The sequence below is a fragment of the Periplaneta americana genome, chromosome 7, assembly GCF_040183065.1.
Source record: "Periplaneta americana isolate PAMFEO1 chromosome 7, P.americana_PAMFEO1_priV1, whole genome shotgun sequence".
Lineage (NCBI taxonomy): Eukaryota > Metazoa > Arthropoda > Insecta > Blattodea > Blattidae > Periplaneta > Periplaneta americana.
The window spans coordinates 126,276,710-126,299,562 of NC_091123.1; the positions used below are offsets into that span (position 1 = coordinate 126,276,710).

The 22,853-nt window shown below is 36.1% G+C and overlaps 1 protein-coding gene and 1 non-coding gene across 2 annotated transcripts in view; both read left to right on the forward strand.

Annotated features, from left to right (window-relative positions):
- The first annotated feature begins 839 nt into the window (after positions 1–839).
- The window catches only part of LOC138703437 (transforming growth factor-beta-induced protein ig-h3-like), a 217,332-nt gene continuing 195,318 nt past the window's right edge, over positions 840–22,853 (forward strand). Inside the window, exon 1 of the mRNA XM_069831297.1 lies at positions 840–1,091. Coding sequence (XP_069687398.1) covers positions 940–1,091 — 152 coding nt within the window. The 5' untranslated portion in view covers positions 840–939. The remainder of the gene's footprint in view (positions 1,092–22,853) is intronic.
- TRNAT-CGU (transfer RNA threonine (anticodon CGU)) lies at positions 10,755–10,827 on the forward strand. The gene has a single exon. It is a non-coding gene; the product is annotated as a tRNA-Thr (tRNA).

Sequence of the window (22,853 nt, forward strand, 5' to 3'; positions counted from 1 at the left end):
GACGTACTTTTGGCATATTTACCGTCTTTATAGTATGATTTACAAAACTGAACCTATGTGTACTCTGACTGGCATTTAACTGTTGAGCTGCACAACTGAAGTCTGTTAAAAATTTTAAATTAAATTAATACAGTTTTGTAACTTACTTTCCCATTGTTGATAGGACTGCTAATTTTCAAATAACTCTGATGTTAAAGGGATTACTGAACATGTGTTTAAATCTCTATTGTTGAAATGTATTTTTAAAAGTTAATGGAATTTTGTTTTGTTTTATTGTTAAACCTAATATAATATGGACTGTTTTATATGAAATATGGAAAATATATGGAAATTAACGAAAATATGTACTAAACTCTAAAATATGGAAAAATATGGAAAATAAAAGTAGGATTTTTCAACCCTACACATTGTGAAACATAAAGATAATGCAAAATATAAATTATATTAGCTTTATAAGTAAATATGTATTTACATATAAATCCTTTCCCTGATGATTATTATTATTATTATTATTATTATTATTATTATTATTATTATTATTAATCATCATCGGCGTCTTTAACAACACACTTGTCGACGACTGACGCGTGAAGCTAGACCAGTCTGAAGGTCGTTCCCGGGTTTGAGCATCTTCCTCGTGCCTGTGAACCCAAGCTGAAGGTCCTTGTTGCATAGTCTAGTTATTACGGTCGGCTGCTGGCAATGTTTCACGCCGTGACCGCCCGGAAACTTCTGGAGCGGGAAGTGGGGGATGGAGTGTCAGGTCATGGTAGCAGGCATCTCTGCTAGGCGGCTCTGCTGTAGCCAGCGCCAACGTCATATAAGTTGCATTCCCTGCAGCACCCAGTTTACTCGTATCGGAACTATCAGTGAGCGCGTATACTACGGTTGCAATTTATTGTTGCTAGTTTTAACACCAGACACTTTAAGCCATTCAAGATGGCAAGGCACGACAAGATGGTGATCCTCACCGTTTTCATTATCGCAGTAGTCTTCCTCCCTTCCACGGAGGGATTCTTCTCCTACAACCCTTTCAAGAGAGCGGCATCCCTCTTCGACGGGCATGAATTCTGGTCTCAGTTCCAGCAAGGGTGAGTTTCTGTCACGTATGACTCTCGCTAAACGCGTTTGATTAACGAATTTCAACAATGTATAGGTATAGATTTATTGCGCATGTGCGTTGTATAGACTATACACAGTCAGTAGTTTAAGTTTATATGTTTATAATAAAATAAAAGATCGTGATACTGTAAAAAATAAACGCTGACATAAATACAAAATTAGGAAATTTAAGTATTCTATCGCAATTTATTATTAATCATGGCATTTCTATCTGCTATATTTATTGCGCATGACCAGAAGAATTGTTAATTGTTTTTGTTTACTATCATTTATTTGAAGACTCTTTAAAACTAATATTTAGATAAAGATGTAGACAAACTTAAGGTAAGAAAGTATCGATACTGCCTATCTCGAAAATGTTAATTTCATGAAGTTTGGGTGCACGTTACTCAAAAACTGTTACCGATATTTAACAAGATTTTGCACATTCTTAATCTTTAATAATACCTACTACAAACTGAAAAATGTTGACAGGTTTTGAGTTTTTTTTAATTCCACAATTTTTTGGCTAAAATTTAATAGTAATATATATATATATATATATATATATATATATATATATATATATTTTCAAGAATGTCACAGCAAAATCCATATATGTTTTTAGTCTTTTGGATCTGGTTAATGTACACAAATATTTTCATTTATTTCGGATGAACAGTTTTTGGAAAAAATGCATCGAAATAATTTTCTCTTGGTTTTATGTTTTTATATTAAAAATAGGGGAGAGTCGGGTAGTATCGGACATCGGGTAGTATCGGACAGTGCGTTTCTTTCATCTACCACCATATGGTAGTACCTGAATGACATGGTTACGTTTCTCTATACGACATCACAGAAACGTAACCATGTCAATCAGGTACTATCATCGTGTGGTAGATGAAAGAAACTCACTGTCCGATACTACCCGCTCTCCCCTATATGTCAATACTTGTTGTATTGTATTGTATTTATTAACATTCCATGTTATTCGTACATTGCTAGAATATAGAACAAGTCAAAACACTCACTACTACTATAAAGTCTTAATTTATAGTCACAGTCTAGATGAAATATATACAGAAGAGATTTACAATATAGTTACTAGTACAACACAAAGTTTTAGTAACAATTTCATGAAGCGTTGTTGAATGTCATGAATTCACGTACAGAACAGAAGGCGTGAGAAATGAGGCACTTCTTTAATTTGACCCTAAATAATCTTATGTTTTGAGTTTCAATTTTTATATTCATAGAGAGGCTATTAAAAATTTTTACTGCCATATAATGCACTCCTTTCTGATAGCACGATAGACTTGCGATGGAGTATGAAAGTCATTTTTTGACGCGTATTTATGCTATGAACTGTTGAATTTGTTACAAAGTTTTCACGATTACATACGAGGAAAATTATTAATGAAAAAATATACTGACAAGCCATGGCCAATATTTGTAGTTTTTTTAAATAATACTACACAATTTCCTAGATTTGGCACCTACTGTTATTCTAATCACTTTTTTGTAGTAGAAATATACTGTTACTATCTGTGGAATTTCCTCAGAATATTATTCAAAAACTCATTACCGAGTGGAATTATGCAAAGTAGATTGTTTTTAAGGTATTGGCATTTATTATCGTTTGCATAGATCTAATAGCAAAACTTGCTGAATTTAGTTTGAGGGTAATTTCTTTAATATGATTTTTCCAATTTAACACATCGATTTTAAGCCAAGAAATTTGGTTATTGTTTCTATTAGGGACCTATTGTTAATCATTGCGCTTGAAATTTGCGAGTTTGAATTTTGATAGAATTTAAATTGAACTATGTTAGTTTGGTTACAATTTAATACTACCGGTAATTTATTGACTGAGAATCAGTCACATATTTTGAGGAGAATTTTCCACTGTTGAAGACACTCTACAGTTTATAGTAGATATTATTAAAAATAAAAATTGTAAAAACATTTTCTGTAACAGTTTTTAGTAACGAGGACCCAAACTTCATAAAATTAATTATCGAGATTAGCAGTACTTTCTTACCTTGAAGAATAACTTAATAAAAACCAATATTCAGAAAAGATGAGATCGTTTAAAAATAATGTAGAAGTTGAGAAAAGATTATGTCAGGAGAACCTAAGGATTCTGAGAAAACGTGATCCATAGACTTCTTGTTCGTCTATTTTCTACCACATTCCAGAGTCGGTACTGTCATAGTAAAGAAAAGGAAAATAAGCGTGATAAATGTCAAAGTAAAACGGAACGATAATGTAGCTAGATCAAGATACAAATTAATGGACCGCTATCGTCTTCGTCGTCGTTATCATCATCCTTGACTATTGTCAGACTAGGTAGTTCAACATTTGCAACTGTGATCTGTCCCAGGAATCTGTGGAGTAGAAAGACGAAACAAGACCTCTGCGCAAGTGGTATGTGGGAGGACTAGGGCCAATGACCGCTCTGGTGGGAGGCATTGGTTGAACGAAGCAAGCAATCGCTTGCAGGAGGGGATAATTTCTATCTGAACTCTAGGCTACTCTACCTTCTACCACGGGCATCTTACCCCTTTGCGGCCTCGAGTTGATGCTGCCCGCAATACATTCGGGCACAGATAGACTCCGCCCCCACGTGCGCGAAGTTACTCCACAGATTCCTGGGACGAACCATGGTATTGCACTCTTGTGGCTCCTCTTTCTCACGTAGGGCTCGATATTTTCCTTTTTATGTATAACTAAAATTGGCACGCTTATTCAGATCTTGAATATTTAATAGTTGGTAAAGATTCGCTACAAATCTTACAGCATCTACCGAAGATCCAACCTCGATTTCATTGATGAGAAAATAACATAATGTTCTATGGCTGTTTTCATTTGCATCACATACAACGAAAATGTAATTCACAGAAACTAAAAATTGAAGTTATTTAAAAACAATGTCTAACATGACGATATTCGAAGCTTCCTATATTTGACTGTTGTTGATCCAGTTCAATTAATCCTAAGTGCAACAGCCTATAGATAGCCAAGGCCGTTCAGCCGACTGCTAACCTCCCATCCGCTTTGCCTCAGCCGAGGTGAACGATCATCCAACGAGTACGGTGATATCTTCTGGTTAGCGCGATGAACTTCTGCCGTTATAGCTAGTTCACGGAACCGGATTTCGCTACCTACCGTAATTGTTTATTCAATAAATTAGAAAAATGTTTCATTTAGGACAAGCATAAAATTACTTTTATTGTTTACACCAGTTTTTTCTTCTAAGTATACAAAATGTACTGTAATATAGAAATGTACTACTTTAAAATCTTGTCGAAGATACACATTCCAAAATACCGCGAAAGTAGGTTTTGGCACGCTTTCATGTTTTTTTTATCCATTTAATTACTCAGTTATCTGCTAACACTAGGAATTTGTCCATATATAACACTTCAGAGTTAGTTTATGGCAGAAGTATATGAAAGATGTGCAGTTTTAAAATCATCCAATTTTAGCACTAAATTCCTTTTTTTTTTTTTTTTCTTTTTTCTTTTTTTAAATATAAAATAAAAAAATTGTGGCCAATTTTTTTTACTATTTTTTAAAAAAAGGTCAATGTGGCTAATGTTTACGATTTTGAATCTCACCTGAATTTCTAAACTCAGTGTTTTGTTAGCCTACTGCAGGCCATGGGTAGCATGTGATTAAAGTTCCGATCTTTCAATGGGATATTAAGGTTTCCAACTTTATAGGAAATCGGCATTAGTAGCAGCAGGGATATTAGTGCTTGCCGCGTTTACACCCATGGAAAAAATATCCCTGGTCCTCTTTTCTGTTAGAGGCTGAGTCATGGTACGGCCGGATAGATTACAGAAAATTATAACTCCATCGGGAATCGAACTTGCGACTTTCCGAATTGCAGCACAATTCCTTAACTGCGACGTCACCACGCTCCCCGCCTAATAATAATAATAATAATAATAATAATAATAATAATAATAATAATAATAATAATAATGTCTTGTTCGAATACGAACGGCAATTATTTGAATTCATTTTGGAAAAAATATCATAGAATGGAGATTTTCTTAAAAACAGTTGAAACGGGGTTTTTTAGACTATTTTGATAACGAGCTGTTAAATGTTACTGTAAAAGTCGTTTGGCTGAATAAGACCGTAAATGAACAAAAAAATACGTACGTAGGCCTATAGGCCTGCTTAACCTCTTGAGTTCTAACCTCCAGTATATTATACTATACTTCATACATTATTATGAAATAAGATGTGCAGAGACCCGACGTATAGTATAATATACCTGCATTTGTGCCCTAACTGTAACGTACAGAATTTTTTCATCATTTTTCCTCATTTCAGTGACTTTTTTGAAGTGTTGAAATGGAATTGAAGTTTAAAAATAAAACAACAAATGTCTCAGGACTCGGGAGGCTATATTGAAATACGGATCCAACTCGCATTTAAAAAAAATTGTCTTAAGTCCTGATGCGGACGTTACGTACAGTTATCCGTTTAAAAGATTTCGGATTTATTTAAACAAATGTGTAATAATTCAAAAATATTTTCATAGAAAAGTTTAATTTCTTGATTAAGTTTTCACAGTTTTGTGTACGCAAACGCACTGTTTCTTATCAGTTTATCCGAGATAGTACTATTCAATGAATAATGAACATTGGACCTATTTTCCCAACAAACATGTAGCGTAATATTACAAACAATCTGAAAGAAAACCTTTCATTTTAAACCGGAAAATAGCTGTTGTTATTCGAAAGTTAACCAGAAAAGCATGTGAGTCGAAAGTTAACAAAAGATACACACTTCTTTCCGCTGTGCAATTTTCCGAGCATTACATTCACAGAAGTAGGCTATTTATAATTGTGATTACTAATGAATTTGTTTAAATTTCACGCAAAATGAAAAAGTGCTTCTAAAACGTTGCTTCGGAACGGGGAAAATCAGTACCGAAATCTTGTTAAAGAAGAAAAAGACAAAGAAATGTTGGAGAAATACCGGTACATACCAAACAATATTGCTAGCGATTTTTACAAGAATCTCGTTGTTTTCGATACAACCCTTTCATTATACCTCAGTGCTATTTTTAATTAAATAAAATCCATGACTCAGAAGACACACTTACTTCATGTTGTTGTACAATCCCTATCACATTTCAATACCACTTTATAAGTCAGTGAAATTATCTCCAAAATCAGGCAGAGTAAAAGTAGTTGGCAGGTGTCATTACAATCCTCCTTTTGTTTCATTGCGAATACAAGGACAGCTTAATGATAATTCAATAATAGGTACCTGGTTACCCGAGGGAAAACCTGAAGGATCGACCGTATTCAGTGGTACTGACGATGAGAATTACATACGCAATGTTTGTAAGAGAAAATAACAAAGGTACTCAATTTTTCGCATCTATTGCTGAAACCGAATTTTTAAACAGTTTAATTTCTCTGAGAGTCATCGTGTTATTTGTTGTAATCGATCAAACAAGCGCGGTCTGCAACATTGATGTGACGGATCAGTTCGTTCTTAACGGGATCGCCTTTTCTTACTGGTGAAACATCCCGTTGGGCCGCGTAAAAACGGGACGTTGTATGTCCCGTTCCTGAAACCACCACGTACTTCAAGAGCCAGCGAACTTGTTCTCCAGTGTATCTGAATTCCTCTGTATACGAGTAATTTACACAAAGCTAAGGTAATAATCATGAAGCCTAGTTGGCTTTCTCACTCAGAAGTGTGGCAGGCTAGCTTCAAGCACTCAGTCTCATAGACAGTCACCGACGCATAGAGGGCTAAGAGAACATTTTTATCCCGCCAAAAATAAAAAAGTTTCCTGCAATGGCACTTAGCTAGAATAAGTTATTTATTTAAAGGACAAATCAACTTTAGTCAACAACTCTCCAGTGTACTGGTAGCTTTATAATAAAGAGATTATGGGTTCGATTTTCGATGTCTGTTTTAAGAGTTTCTTCTTTTCTAACTAATTATTGTGTCTCCTTTAGTGTTCAAAATTTTACTTCAGATATTTAAGAAAAACACCTCCTAACATAAAATCAAAATCAGATTCATTGAATTTGAGATCAATAATAATAATAATAATAATAATAATAATAATAATAATAATAATAATAATAATAATAATAACGTAGATGGGAGGATAATATTAAAATGGATTTGAAGGGGGTGGGATATGATGATAGAGACTGGATTAATCTTGCACAGGATAGGGATCGATGGCGGGCTTATGTGAGGGCGGCAATGAACCTTTGGGTTCCTTAAAAGCCATGTTTGTAAGTAATAATAATAATAATAATAATAATAATAATAATAATAATAATAATAATAATAATTCGTATTAATATACTGATTTTAAGTACCGGCACTAACTTCTTTGATACAGGAAGAGTAAGAGGTAACTCTATTTTATTTTCACATTACAAGGGCATCTCTCCATATTTTAGTGTCTACTGCAGTCATGTATATTGGGAGCAGATACAGTAGCATTTTCAATAAAGATGGCTACTTTACTGCATAAAATATAAAAATTGGAATCGCGAAAATGTGAAATGAATTAATACGGAACTTATTGTTTACGAAACAACCTTTTCAGTCTATTCAGCTGCATTATACTTCCTTACTGTCCCCAAGAATAAATAGGTCCTTTACTCCTTTCCATTATATCTTCTTCGTTTTCGTCTCCTTGTCACTATCTTTTCTTTCTACCTCATGTTCTTCAAATTGCAAAGAGAGCTTGAACTTTAGGATCAAACGATACAAAAAAGGCTGTGAAGTAAATCTTCATTTGTAGCAATTCGTGAATTTTTTCTAGATTATGATTTTCTGAATTTCCTATTGTCTTTATTCCTACGCCGATTCCTTGCCTCTTCCGATATTTTACTTGTTGCAACAAGAAAGAATTTTATCACATCTGTCCCATGTACTACCGGTAGCAATTTAAGTACACTTATTGGCATGTAATACCAGTCATACAAGTCGATATATATTATTTTCATTCCTTCCTAATTGACAAATTTATTGACGTTTGGTTATTTGTTTTCAATCACAATAGCTAGTGTTGAAATTCTGGACGACTCATGAGCTTGTTTTATTTTTTGAGCGGGTTTTGGTTGGTGTCTGTTATATTTTTTTAACACTTCAAAAGTATCAATTTCCCTTTCTATCTTAAAGCAATTTGAGTGGCATATCTTAGTTCCTCAGTAATATGTTCCTTCAAGAGTTTTTCTGTTTTTCTCTGCCTACTCCTCTTCGAAGATGCGTGAGGGATTTGTGGTGTCGATCTCTACTTATACTGGGTCGAAATTTTGGAACATCAGTGGACCGAATTTGAAGTGTAATGCACTGTTGAAACCAATGTGTGCTAAATCATTTTCAATTAGTTTGTTACTGTTCTGTTAATTTTTACACCACCCCCTTTTCAAACTTAGTAAAAAAATTCAAAAGATAAAATTTAACCTTACTTTTGATGACCTCGAAGACCTGGGAGAGGTTAGGGAACTTTTTCTGGTATTGAGTATAGAGCTTTCGTTGTATATTATGTCGTGTTGAGGACTGTACTTTGCCTGAATCTTTCTATAGTTTAAACACTCCATGAGCGTTACCTTAGACACACCGCCTAAAAAAAATTATTAAATATCTCTGAAGGCCTTCAACAGACGTGAATGAAATCTATATCACCAATTACATGAATCATTATAATAATCAAAATAGCTTGGTAGGAATGCTTACAATTGCACATTTTTTTTATAACTCGAGTTAAAATTTGGAGTACCTCGAAAATATGCGTTTTAAAGGCTACCGTCAAGCCTTGGTTTTTCTGAACCGACGCATGCGAGTTGCGAAGTGCGAGGCCCGCATCGCACAAATCCGGACTACGCGAAAGATAGTGAGTGGTTTCTATAACTACGAGGTACGAGACTAGGCGAAAGATAGTGAGTGGTTTCTATAACTACGAGGTACGAGACTAGGCGAAAGATAGTGAGTGGTTTCTATAACTACGAGGTACGAGACTAGGCGAAAGATAGTGAGTGGTTTCTATAACTACGAGGTACGAGACTAGACGAAAGATAGTGAGTGGTTTCTATAACTACGAGGTACGAGACTAGGCGAAAGATAGTGAGTGGTTTCTATAACTACGAGGTGCGAGACTAGACGAAAGATAGTGAGTGGTTTCTATAACTACGAGGTACGAGACTAGACGAAAGATAGTGAGTGGTTTCTATAACTACGAGGTACGAGACTACGCGAAAGATAGTGAGTGGTTTCTATAACTACGAGGTACGAGACTAGACGAACGATAGTGAGTGGTTTCTATAACTACGAGGTGCGAGACTAGACGAAAGATAGTGAGTGGTTTCTATAACTACGAGGTGCGAGACTAGACGAAAGATAGTGAGTGGTTTCTATAACTACGAGGTACGAGACGAGACGAAAGATAGTGAGTGGTTTCTATAACTACGAGGTGCGAGACTAGACGAAAGATAGTGAGTGGTTTCTATAACTACGAGGTACGAGACTAGGCGAAAGATAGTGAGTGGTTTCTATAACTACGAGGTACGAGACTAGACGAAAGATAGTGAGTGGTTTCTATAACTACGAGGTACGAGACTAGACGAAAGATAGTGAGTGGTTTCTATAACTACGAGGTACGAGACTAGGCGAAAGATAGTGAGTGGTTTCTATAACTACGAGGTACGAGACTACGCGAAAGATAGTGAGTGGTTTCTATAACTACGAGGTGCGAGACTAGACGAAAGATAGTGAGTGGTTTCTATAACTACGAGGTACGAGACTAGACGAAAGATAGTGAGTGGTTTCTATAACTACGAGGTGCGAGACTAGACGAAAGATAGTGAGTGGTTTCTATAACTACGAGGTACGAGACTAACGAAAGATAGTGAGTGGTTTCTATAACTACGAGGTACGAGACTAGACGAAAGATAGTGAGTGGTTTCTATAACTACGAGGTGCGAGGTCTATCACTATCTTTCGTCTGGTTCGGATTTGTGCGATGCGGGCCTCGCACCTCGCAACTCGCATGCGTCGGTTCAGAAAAATCAAGCCTTTAAGGGCTTTATGTATACTGTAAATATAACATAGTTATCGTATATCTGATTTCAGAAATAGAAAATACGTACATCCATCTTAATTTTTAATAATAAGTTATCCAAAAATATCGACATAAAACTGCGTAACTCAGCGAAGAAGCACTCCTGTTTAGAAGCAACTGGGCCGCGCGTGATTCACAGTAAAACATTATCGCACTTTGCTTGGACAGAATGAACACAGACAGAGAAATAGGGCGGTTTCTATAGACTTTTATGATAGCCTGGTTTTATAACAACATATTATGATAATCAAGTCATATGTTATCGAAGGTGAAAAATAGTATTTTTGGCGCCATAGAATGCTCATTTAGCCCACTGTGCGACGTAGCGAAGGCGGTTGGTGCGGTATCCTGATTCGAAGTCGCTCTCGGGCATAGGTGGGTTCGATTCCCGCTTCAGTTCTTTACCTTGTTTGTTTTCGGGATTTTAGCCAGTTATTGTAATTAATAATTGAGGAGAAAAATTCGCTCCGGCGCCGGGGATCGAACCCGTACAATGTTAGGAGGAAGGTTCGATCCGGTGCTGTGGATTGAATTCGGCGTAGCTCAGTGGTCAGAGCGCTTGGTACGTAGAACCAAGAACCCGGGTTCGATCCCCGGCGCCGGAGCGAATTTTTCTCCTCAAATATTGTCACTATAACAGATATTATTCTGTTGGACCAATTAATAACATCTTTAGTAAATCAGTTATTGTAAGACAAATGTCAGGTAATCAATTGCGAATCTTGGTCTAATTTCGCCAGATACTATCTCACTATCAAATATTTCATCGACGTTAAATAACTTGGTAGTTGATACAGCGTCGTTAAATAACCGATTAATGAACTCAGCCTCATCAAATTGAGTATCGAAACTGTTCTGGCTAGAGAATAGTTTGTGAAGTTCATACATACATACATACATACATACATACATACATACATACATACATACATACATACATACATACATACATATAGCGGTAGCATAGCGGATAAGGCGTTAACAAAGACTTCAACAGAAATGAGTACCAAAGCGTTCCTTGAGAGTAGAGACGGTAAGCTGTAAACCTGACATCTCTACTGCCGTTAATGCCGACTGTCTGCAAAGGTAGCAGCCTAACCTCACGTTAACCTATGGATCTCCGAGGCCTGTAATAGGGATAACTTTGTCTATATGTGTATATATATATATATATATATATATATATATATATATATTACCTTGGGGATTAATTGAAGTGAATTTTTATGGCAGGCAGAGTAATTATCTCATGCCCCCATGTTTTAGATTGCTACCAGTGCACTTCATTAGAACCAGGTACCCAGCTTCTATGCCGTTAGCCCTGTGAACTTACAATATATTTATTTTCCCCTATTATCATAATACTGGTTTGATATCTAAGAAATTAGTAAGTTCTTTGAGATAGTAGAAGAGAAAGAGTGGGGGAAGGGAAGTGGTCCGTGGCCCATACTTTGTCTATACCGTAGAACAGTCTAATATATACAGTCACGAAACTTGAGTTATTGAGGGTACTAGGAACAATAGACTGTGCCGGTACTATTTCGCAGTGTCTCTAATGAGGCGATAGTAGCGATCCTAGTGGTTAGCAACTATCTATGGATACATATTCCCTACGTACTGAGCTTCGTGACTGTATATACTAGACTGTGGTAGAACCCCGATTATCTGTCATCCTATTAACCGATTGGCGGATTATCCGACTGTTTTTCTCCCACTTTTTTTTGCTGCAGAAATATATGAAGTACTGTACATTATATCAGAACATTATTTTTTCTAGAAATGGTTATTACAAGACTTTATCCTTACGCAGTATGGTCTACTGTTCGAGTTGTCATACTGTATAACTTCAACATAAAATGTCTCACACGGGTATCAAAGGAAATCGTGTTGTGCTGAGTATAAAAAAGTGCAAATAACTGAGGGATTTGGGGAACGAGAAAGTATGGCTCATCTCAGAATACGAGATTCGAGTAACAACTGTATGCACTTTAATAAAAATCAGAATAAAATGTATAAATATGTAAATCTACAACACGAGACCTCCACTATTCCTATCTTTCCACAGACATCCATTACAAGGAGTTTCCTTGCCCCTTAAAAACCCTTTGTTAACAACCAGACTTAAATCAGTGAACTTCTGATCCACTATCTAGCTTGTTCAATGCAAGATCATAGAGGGAATTACGAAAGTGTAAGCATTTGTCACCAAATTTACGGAAATATTTTATAGTACAGATTATCTGATTTTTTCGATTAACAGTTCAGCCCATCTCCTTCATTACCACGGATAATAGACGTTGTAATCTACTGTATACAGTCCACACCTGTGGAGTAACGGTCAGCGCGTCTGGCTGCGAAACCAGGTGGCCCGGGTTCGAATCCCGGTCGGGGCAAGTTACCTGGTTGAGGTTTTGCCGGGGTTTTCCCTCAACCCAATACGAGCAAATGCTGGGTAACTTTCGGTGCTGGACCCCGGACTCATTTCACCGGCATTATCACCTTCATATCATTCAGACGCTAAATAACCTACACCTTTCTGAAACGCTACACCTTTCTGATAGTGTTATCACCTGGATGTACTCCTACCTTACTGGCCGCCAGCAGCGTGTCATATCTAATAATCGTTTCTCATCCTGGCGTACTGTAGATACAGGAGTTCCTCAGGGATCAGTATTAGGCCCCTTGCTCTTCTCTATTTATATAAATGGAATTTCTAAATCATTTAAGCACTGCAGATATCAAATATATGCAGACGACGTTCAATTGTATATTTCAGCGCGTCCTGATGCACTAAATGATAGCATTAATAGTCTTAATGAAGATCTTGATTCCATCTCTTCCTGGTCTCAACAATTTGGGCTTAACCTAAACGCATGTAAATCACAGGCTATTCTGTTCGCGAACCGTAGATTAATTCCTGAAGTCAACGACCTGAATATTCCACCTGTGAAACAGGATAAAACAATCATCCCGTTTAGCTCTACCGTAAAAAATCTCGGAGTGCATTTCGAATCTAATATTAGTTGGGATACGCATATTAAATATACATGTAAGAAGGCATTCTCTATTCTCCATTCACTAAAAAGATTGTATCATATCCATCTAAATTAAAACAGACGCTGGTACAGACACTCATTCTACTTCACTTCGATTATTGCGACGTTTTGTTCAGTGATCTCAGGATTGATTCCGCCCAGAAACTACAGCGTGTTCATAACGCGTGCGTCCGTTTCATTTGTAATGTTCGATACTATGATCATATCTCACCTTCTTTCGAGAAGTTATCATGGCTTAGGTTACATGAGAGGAGAAATCTGCACTCACTTTCTCTCCTATATCGAATTATGCACACTTCATCCCCCTATTATTTATTCGCTCGTTTTCATACTCTCTCTCGCTATCATAATATTAATACTCGATCACAACGCGATAACACGCTAGAAATTCCACTTCACACATCATCTCTGTATTCCTCATCTTTCACTGTTGCTACCTCTCGTCACTGGAACTCTCTGCCGCCTGAAGTCAAGGGCTGCCGAACATTGAAATCTTTCAAATCCAAGTTAGAAAATTATCTTATGACGAGTTGCCAAACTAACTTACTATTATGACAAGTGTTGTATTGCATGTTTCCACGTATTCACATTTTTTTTTATGTTCTAGTGATATTTAACTTATTTTATATTTTTGTTCTCATATTTTCCGATAATGGTATATCTCTAATGTGATAAGTTGAGCTATATATAAACATAATTTTCCTTACTGTGTATACTTAAAAATATTGTATTCATTGTATGCTTTGTACTGCACTATTGTGTTACTACTATTAGTATTATTATTGCTATTAGACCTGTTATTATTATTATTTTATTTATTATTATTATTAATATTATTATTATCATTATTATTATCATTACTATTCTTATTTATTATTATTATTATTATTATTATTATTATTATTATTATTATCAATAATTCTTATTTTTTTATACTTTGTAGGCCTCATTTATTTTTGACCTGCTGTTCACATTTTATTATGCTTTTTTCTTTCTTTCTGTATGTTATATATTATGTCTGATTTCTTCTTACTTGTTGTTTACATTTTATTATTATTATCTTATTCAGTTTTGTGTGTACTTTGTAAATTTGTAGTGTTTCTATAACACAGTTTTTACTCCTGGTTGAGTGTTAGAGAAGGCCGTATGGCCTTAACTCTGCCAGGTTAAATAAATCATTATTATTATTATTATTATTATTATTATTATTATTATTATTATTATTATTATTATTAACCTAGATGTTGATACAGCGTCGTAAAATAACCCAATAAAATAAAATAAAAAAAATAAAATCTACTGTATACATCTTCACTAGCATCGGGAAAATTTCAGTCTAAATCTCTTCTGAACAAGAATCGTAACAGTACATGAGAGTTTGGAATATATGTAATTGTTAAAACTTTTTGGAAGGTTTGAGGTGAAGAAGGAGAATACTTACATATTTTTATTGATTATACAGGATGGAAGATAAGGTAGTACATTAATTGTAGAATGTGATTCCTTAAAATATAACGAACAAAAAAGTCTAATATCATTTTGCTCGTTTTTGCGGGATTTTTGAAGAAATAATACTTTTATGCCGACATTTCGATCGCGAATTTTACGAATACTGTTTAAAATACGCTGTACGTCCAACTGCACACTAATGCAATGTAAACATCACAACAGCTGATCAGTTGCGAGTACTATGCAAAACGTCTGCCGTCTCGACAGCGATGCCAGATTTTTAGACCTTCTGTACGTGACTCGACAATCAAAGTTTCTAATGTTTCTTCAATCCATTAATTCGAAATCTGTGAATTTTCTAATTAAAATACTGCTGCAACGTGAACATAACAAACGTTCTCTTCGTTGTTATAGAAGAAATTAAACCGCATTTTAAAGAGTATTCGTAAAATTCGCGATCGAAATGTCGGCATAAAAGTATTATTTCTTCAAAACCTCGCAAAACGAGCAAAATGGTACTTTTTTGTTCGTTATATTTTACGGAATGACATCCTACAATTAATGTACTAGCTTACCTTCCACCCTATATGTCGCCATATCCAAAATCAGGCGTTACGATAATCGTGCATAAATTTTGTTGTTACTTGCTTGAAGTTGGTCTCTTAATACTCGTAGAATGGTAAAGTTCAGTAATTTCCCGTTGTTACTGAACCACAATAATGGCAGGAGAAATGGGAATGTCCCAAAAACTGCCCCAACGTCATTCTACTTTCTGCGACAAATCGTACTTGGACTGTCCGGATCTGATCACGGGTGTTCAGTAATTCAGCTAATAAAACGCAAAGTGTCCCACCACTTAAACATCCTACTTGTTGTCTCTGATGCAGAACGGTAATTGTGCCAAGTATCGGACGTATATTTTATCGGTGACGTCAGTCTAATTGCTTTGAATAAAAATTTTAAAGCAGTAAATGTCAGATCATGACATGTATTCCCACCCATCTCGGGTGCGGCTCACAGATTAAAAATTACTGAGCTATTTTCATTAGTACATCCCGGTAATTATTTTAACACTAAGTTCGAAGGTCACAGGATAGAGATCCTCGGAAGATAACGAAGATATACGACATTAGCTACACATGAAGGCACTTCACCGATTTTTAGCCGGGCAGTAAACTTCCGCGAAGAGGAGCAGTTTCTTTCAACTGTCAATGAAGTTAGAGATACACTACGCCCTACTTGCTAGCGTAATTTGTGGACCATATGTTAGTTTTATCATAGTGATTTTCCTTTCTATTCAGAATGTTCCTTTTTTAATTCTTATTCTGCACATTTTCAGTTTATTTTAAAACAGGCAACTTATTTAATGCAGCCATATACAGGGACATCATTTTATTTTTACTTCAATTTTTATTGCACCTGAGTTTTTTAATGTACTTCACTCGCACCCCTTCTACTAATGAAGTTCCAAATGTCCTCCTCACAGAACCAAGGCCGCATATAGTAAGCAGTACTGAGTTAGTGAGTATAGTACGTTAAAGAAAAATGTTCGCGTTTTCCAGTGACGAAAGACCTTTCAATATTGAATCATATTTTCGCACAAGTACTGTCGTCCGTTTGCCTACGTTGCATCCCGATTTCCCCCACCTGCTTCTGCTCGCCCCTCTGTAAAGACTAGTAATATTATATAACTATTACGTACGTAATATTATACAACTATTTAAAATGACTTAAATAAAAGGGCCTCGTTAAGTAATTAATTGTCACGTGATTTCCTCCCTTTCTACGACATAAGTACTTGGACGGACAGTAGATCTAGCATGTTTGAGCAATTTTATCTGTGCGGGTAGGGCAAAAATGAAGATTGAATTTACAGTACGTAAGGTACTCTTTTATAGAGTAGGTAGAGAATTATTTCAACATGAGGTACTAGTGCGAAGGACGAAACTGGTAATTGGAATTAGGTACAATAGTCTATAGTGCGATAATATGCACAAAAGAACTGAAGCCTGTATCGAAATGAACGGTCACCATTTTCAAAAATTTGTTTAAATATCCATATTATGACTATTTTTCAATTTAACTTCATTCTCTATATTGTACGTTAAAGTGCTGTAGACGGTATAATATACACTGCATAATGAAACGTTCGCATGGATAACTCAGTTCGTGAGTAAAAACACTTATTGTTAATACTCTACTGTATTTTGATTAAAGAAAAACCTAATGAAAATGATCAAACTCAAAATTGCGATATTTCCTAGTTTACGTAAATGGGTGAACTACTTTTCTTACACTCTATACCTAGTAAAGTGATTTGTTTGTATTTTACGCCAGTATCATTGAACTCCAGTCGTGGAAGGGAGTAGCAAACGTTATTTCCGGTTCTCAAACATTAATCCAAAGGTATAGCCAGGTTAATATTAAAAATGTTAGTAAAAATAAAATGATGTCTCTGTACTCATATTATCATACATAACATTTAACAAGAAAGGATCGGAGACACAAAGGTGACATTTTTTCATACACTTTACGGGTTTTCTAACAACTATCCCTTCGTCATATTACCAGTGGCATTTTCTTTTGTAATTTATTTTATCCACCACTGTGACTTTGTGGTTAGCGTACACGCTTCCCAACTAAGTGACCTGTGGTTCGATTCCAGGCTTAAGCAGTGGAGACCCATATTCCGTTCACGGGACTGGGTGATTGTCTATTGCCTCTTGGCATGAGCTGCCCTGTGTTGTCTCAGCGGTGGACTAGTGCCATGCTGACCACATTGTCAAAGAAGCCCGCATTGTAGAATTGTCTAGTGTTGGTCCAGCAATATACCTTCCCTTACATCGGAATGACTTGTAAGTCAAAAACAGATAACACAAGAAAAAGAAACGGAATAATCCATTTTCTTGAACTGTCATTAAAAACATATAAGACATACATTCATAGTGTTCTGCCAAATGGTAAGTCTTTCACTGCAAATCCAGCATTCTCCAATCTTTCCTATTTTCTGCCTTCCTCTTAGTCTCCGCATATGATCCATACATCTTAATGTCGTCTATCATCTCATATCTTCTTCTGCCCGAACTCTTCTCCCGTTCACCATTCATTTCAGGGCATCCGTTAGTACGCAATTTCTCCTCAGTCAGTGACCCACCGATTCCTTTTTCTCTTTCTGATCAGTTTCAGCATCATTCTTTCTTCATCCACTCTTTCCAACACAGCTTCATTTCTTATTCTGTCTGTCCATTTCACACGCTCCATCCTTCTCCATGTCCACATTTCAAAAGCTTCTAGTCGCTTCTCTTCACTTCGCCTCATTGCTCATGTTTCTACTCATATGATGCCATACTCCACACAAAGTATTTCACTAATGTCTTACTTGTTTTTCTATAGGTCCACAAAAGATACTCCTTTTTCTGTTGAAAGCTTCCTTTGTCATTGCTGTTCTCCTTTTCACTTCCTGGCAGTAGCTCATGTTACTGCTTATAGTAGACCCCAAGTAGCTATTTGAAGTTGTCCACTTGCTCTAATATTTGCACGTTTACCTTCTTTACTTTTCTTCCGACACCATGGTCTTCATCTTGTTTGCATTTATCTTCATCCCATAGCTCGTAGCTGGCAGTTAGCTCCAGTAGTATATCCCTTAATATCGTCTCCTCTTCTGCTAACAACGCCATATCATCAGCAAATCGTATGTACATATAAATAAAAACACTTACTGCGCACGCAAAAATTTTTTGGTTGCACACAAAAAGTTTTTTCTCCCCCCAATAGCGGGTACTTGACCTTCGTAATTGAGGCGTTCCCTGGAATAACAACTCAACCTACGTTACGTCGTTTTTTCGTTTCCAACATATATTGAATCCTTAATAACACATCTCTCTCCTAACAAAATATTATTTCCCTACTACAAACACACACCCTGTAGGAAATACTTGAACGTCGTTCTGTGCAATGCTGTTATACCAGACCTAAATGTCTGATGCTTTGTATCTCAAATTAAAAAATTTGTAGTTAAGTTTTTGTTTCAGAGAACGCCACAATTCATCCAAGCGTTTTCATCTGTATCTGCCGCAGCAGTGATTGATTGAAACACGTTCTTTCGTACTGTCTTATTGGTCAAAAGTAGTATGACGTAGTAAAAGTGTAATCATCATCATCATTGGCGCTACAGCCCTTGGTGGGACTGGGCCTCCCTTAGTAATTGTCGCCATCCGTCTCTATCGTAGCAGCCTTCCAATTCTTGCACCCCAAATTTCCTGGAATCCTCTTCCACTCCATCAATCCATCGCAAGTGCGGTCGACCTCGTCTTCTCTGACCTCCCGGGTTTGTTATTACAATTTTTTTGCAAGATTCACTTGGGCCCATGCGTATTACATGTCCTGCCCACCTCAATCTGCTAGTTTTAACTGTATTGATTATATTCGGCTCTCCTAGAAGTCTATATAATTCATAGTTGCATCTCCTCCTCCAGAGACCTTCCTCAAATGTTGGGCCATAGATCCTTCGCAGAATCTTTCTTTCGAAAATCTCCAATCTTTTTTCATCGTTTTTGGAGATTGACCACGTTTCTGCCGCATATGTCAAAACTGATCTCACGAATGTTTTGTAAAGAATAATTTTTACTTTTCTGGATAGAGCATGCGAACTAAAGTGATATTTCAAGCCGAAATATGCTCTGTTTGCTTTCATTAATCGATTAGAGATTTCTTTGAACATGTTATTATCGCTAGTGACCACTGATCCTAAATATGTAAAGTTGTCAACTTTCTCAGAAGTAAAAGTGTAATAGTCAAGGAAAATTAAGTTTGTTTAGTTTTCGAATACTTACCATGAAATTTTATCATTTTACCCACAAAAAAGGGCAAGCTTTTGATGAAAAATAAATTCATACATGTCACCTATTAATGATCATGGAATAAGAAAATACTTATTAACGTTTTTCTTTGTTGCTTTTTCCAGATACAATGCTGTGGTGTAATTAGCATTGCACGCTCGTTAACCTTTTCACAGTTTTTCGTTCTATCACGCAGCCAGATTCTGACATAATTGTTGCGTTCTTAATGTTCTCTGCTGTCATTATTGCGCTCTAAAACACTTTCATGACCCATCGTGAGAGCGTCCGCTTTCCGCATTAGAGATTCGAGTTCATATCCAGAAGGAGCAAGTGAAATTCTTGTTCCGCTAATTTCTCTTGCGTTATTATTGCGCTTAAGTTTCTAACATGTCTGGACTCAGACTTTTTCGTATCTTTTTGCGCTCGTAGATTCTCCCGAATTATTTTTGCGCTCTTACAGTCCCTAGCATTATTCTTGCACTTGAATTCTTTCAAATCAAGGTTGCCGCTTTCAGATTCAATCGCCTTACTTTCTCACGCAAATGTCTTCCATAATTTACTGTATTTGTGCTCACATTTTTTATATTATATTAAATTAGTTTTCTCAGATTCTCATGCATTTACCTATTATTGTACTCTCAGAGTCCTTCGTACATTTTTGCACTCAAGCTTTTCCCATATTATGTTAGGTTCCCAGATTAACTGTCAAGATGGCTGAGTGCTACCGCGCTAGGCTTAGGCCTATAAGCCACGGGGCTCGAATTCAGATTCCGGTTGATCTGTCCTGAATTTATAACGTGTTGAGCAAGCCCGTGGTCAAGAGAACACGGGTTTTCTCCGGGTACTCCGGTTCCCCTGTGACAATCCGACAATTCTCCACTATTATCATCATTCATTACGAGTGTTCGGCACTAGCGACATCTATGAACACGCTCGCAGAGTCGGAGCGAAAAACGGCAAGTTAAGGGCCAGCTATTCAACAAAAAAAGTTCTCATATTCTCTCGAAATGTTGTGCTCACATTCTTCTCACATTACTGTCTCTCAGATTCTCTATAGTTTTGTTTTCTATCTTAGCTTCTCTTATTATTTTTGGCTCTGAGATTCTTCCCGTTATTTTTTAACTAACGTTCTTTTAATTCTCAGATTCTGTCGCATAATTTTTACGCTCTGAGATTCTCTTGCATAATGTCACTTAAGAGATTCAAACCTGTCTTCGGACAGTTGATTAAATAACAACAATTTTACGCTGTCAAATTTTCACTTGTTAATTTACGATCTTAGAATGTCATTTATTTTACGTCTTCAGACTCTCACTAACTACTTTACGCTCATAGATTCTCATTTATTAATTTACGTTGTTTCATTCTCACTTATTTTTTATTGGTTTATTTTACTACGTTTTATGAACTGCAATGGTTATCTAGCGTGTGAGCAAAATGAAGGCAATAATGCCAGCGAAATGAGTCCAGGGTGCAGCGCCGAAAGTTACGCAGCATTTTCACGTAATAGATTGAGGGGAAAACCCAGAAAAAATCTTAATCAGGTAATTTGCGCCAACCACAATTTGAACATGAGCTGCCACTTTTCACGCTGAGTCATGCTAACCGTTACTCCACAACGCTGGACCTTATCACTTATTATTTTACATTCTCAAATTCTTACCTATTATTTTACGTTCTCAAATTCTTACCTATTGTTTTACGTTCTTAGATACTTATATATTATTTTACTCTCTCAGATTCTCACTTATTTTATTTTACATTCTCAGATTTTCACCTATTTTAAGTTATTAGATTCTCACTTAGGCGTATTAGTTTACGCCTTCAGATTCTCACTTATTTTACGTTCTCAGATTCTCACTTACTATTTGACGTTTGCAGATTCTCACTTATTATATTACGCACTCAGATTCTAACTTACTAGTTTACGTTCTCAGATTCTCACTTATTATTTTACGTTCTCAGATTCTAACTTATTATTTGACGTTCGCAGATTCTCGCTTATTATTTTACGCACTCAAATTCTCACTTATTATTTGATGTTCGCAGATTCTCACTTATTATTTTACGCACTTAGATTGTAACTTACTAGTTTACGTTCTCAGATTCTCACTTATTATTTTACGTTCTCAGATTCTCACTTATTATTTGATGTTCGCAGATTCTCACTTATTATTTTACGCACTCAGATTGTAACTTACTAGTTTATGTTCTCAGATTCTCACTTTATTATTTTACGTTCTCAGATTCTCACTTATTATTTGACGTTCGCAGGTTCTCACTTTATTATTTTACCCACTCAGATTGTAACTTACTAGTTTACGTTCTCAGATTCTCACTTATTATTTTACGTTCTCAGATTCTAACTTATTATTTGACGTTCGCAGATTCTCCTATTATTTTACGCACTCAGATTCTCACTTATTATTTGATGTTCGCAGATTCTCACTTATTATTTTACGCACTCAGATTGTAACTTACTAGTTTATGTTCTCAGATTCTCACTTTATTATTTTACGTTCTCAGATTCTCACTTATTATTTGACGTTCGCAGGTTCTCACTTTATTATTTTACGCACTCAGATTCTAACTTACTAGTTTACATTCTCAGATTCTCACTTATTATTTTACTTTCTCAGAATCTCACTTATTATTCTATGCTCTCAGATTCTCTCGAATTATTTTTGCATTTTTATGATAATTGTTCGCTCTCATATTTTTACATTATTTTTATGACCTCAAAATCGTTCTCACTATTTTTGTATTGTCATTTTCAACATTAACGTCATGCTTTCTGAGGCTCTTATTTTTTTTCTGTTCACATAATTGTTGCGCTATTTCTACTACTATTTGCTTCGCTGCCACATTCACTCACACTACTTTAGAGCTGTATGTTCTTTCGAGAGGAAAATAAGACAGAGGGGATATAACCAGGTATCATAGCAACCAAACGCCCTTTCCGTTCCGTCATTTTCTCTCTTTCCTCCAGAGCGGAAAAAGCTCGTTCGACCTAGGTTTACCATATTATCAAAACGTGGTGACGTTGCATCCGGTCGGAAAACGAGAACGTTGCTGCGATGTCTGAGAGAACTCGCTGTTTATCAGCGTGCATTGTTACAGTTGCTTCCTTTACAATGACGGACTGTCCAGTATAGGATTGTTCTCTGAATTCTGCACCGACTTGTGACCAAGGAAGGAACATGATGTGTCCGATCAGATTGTCGGTGAATTTATAAAGTAATAAATATGTTACTAGTGCTCAGGGGCGGCTCTACAATAAGAACTGCA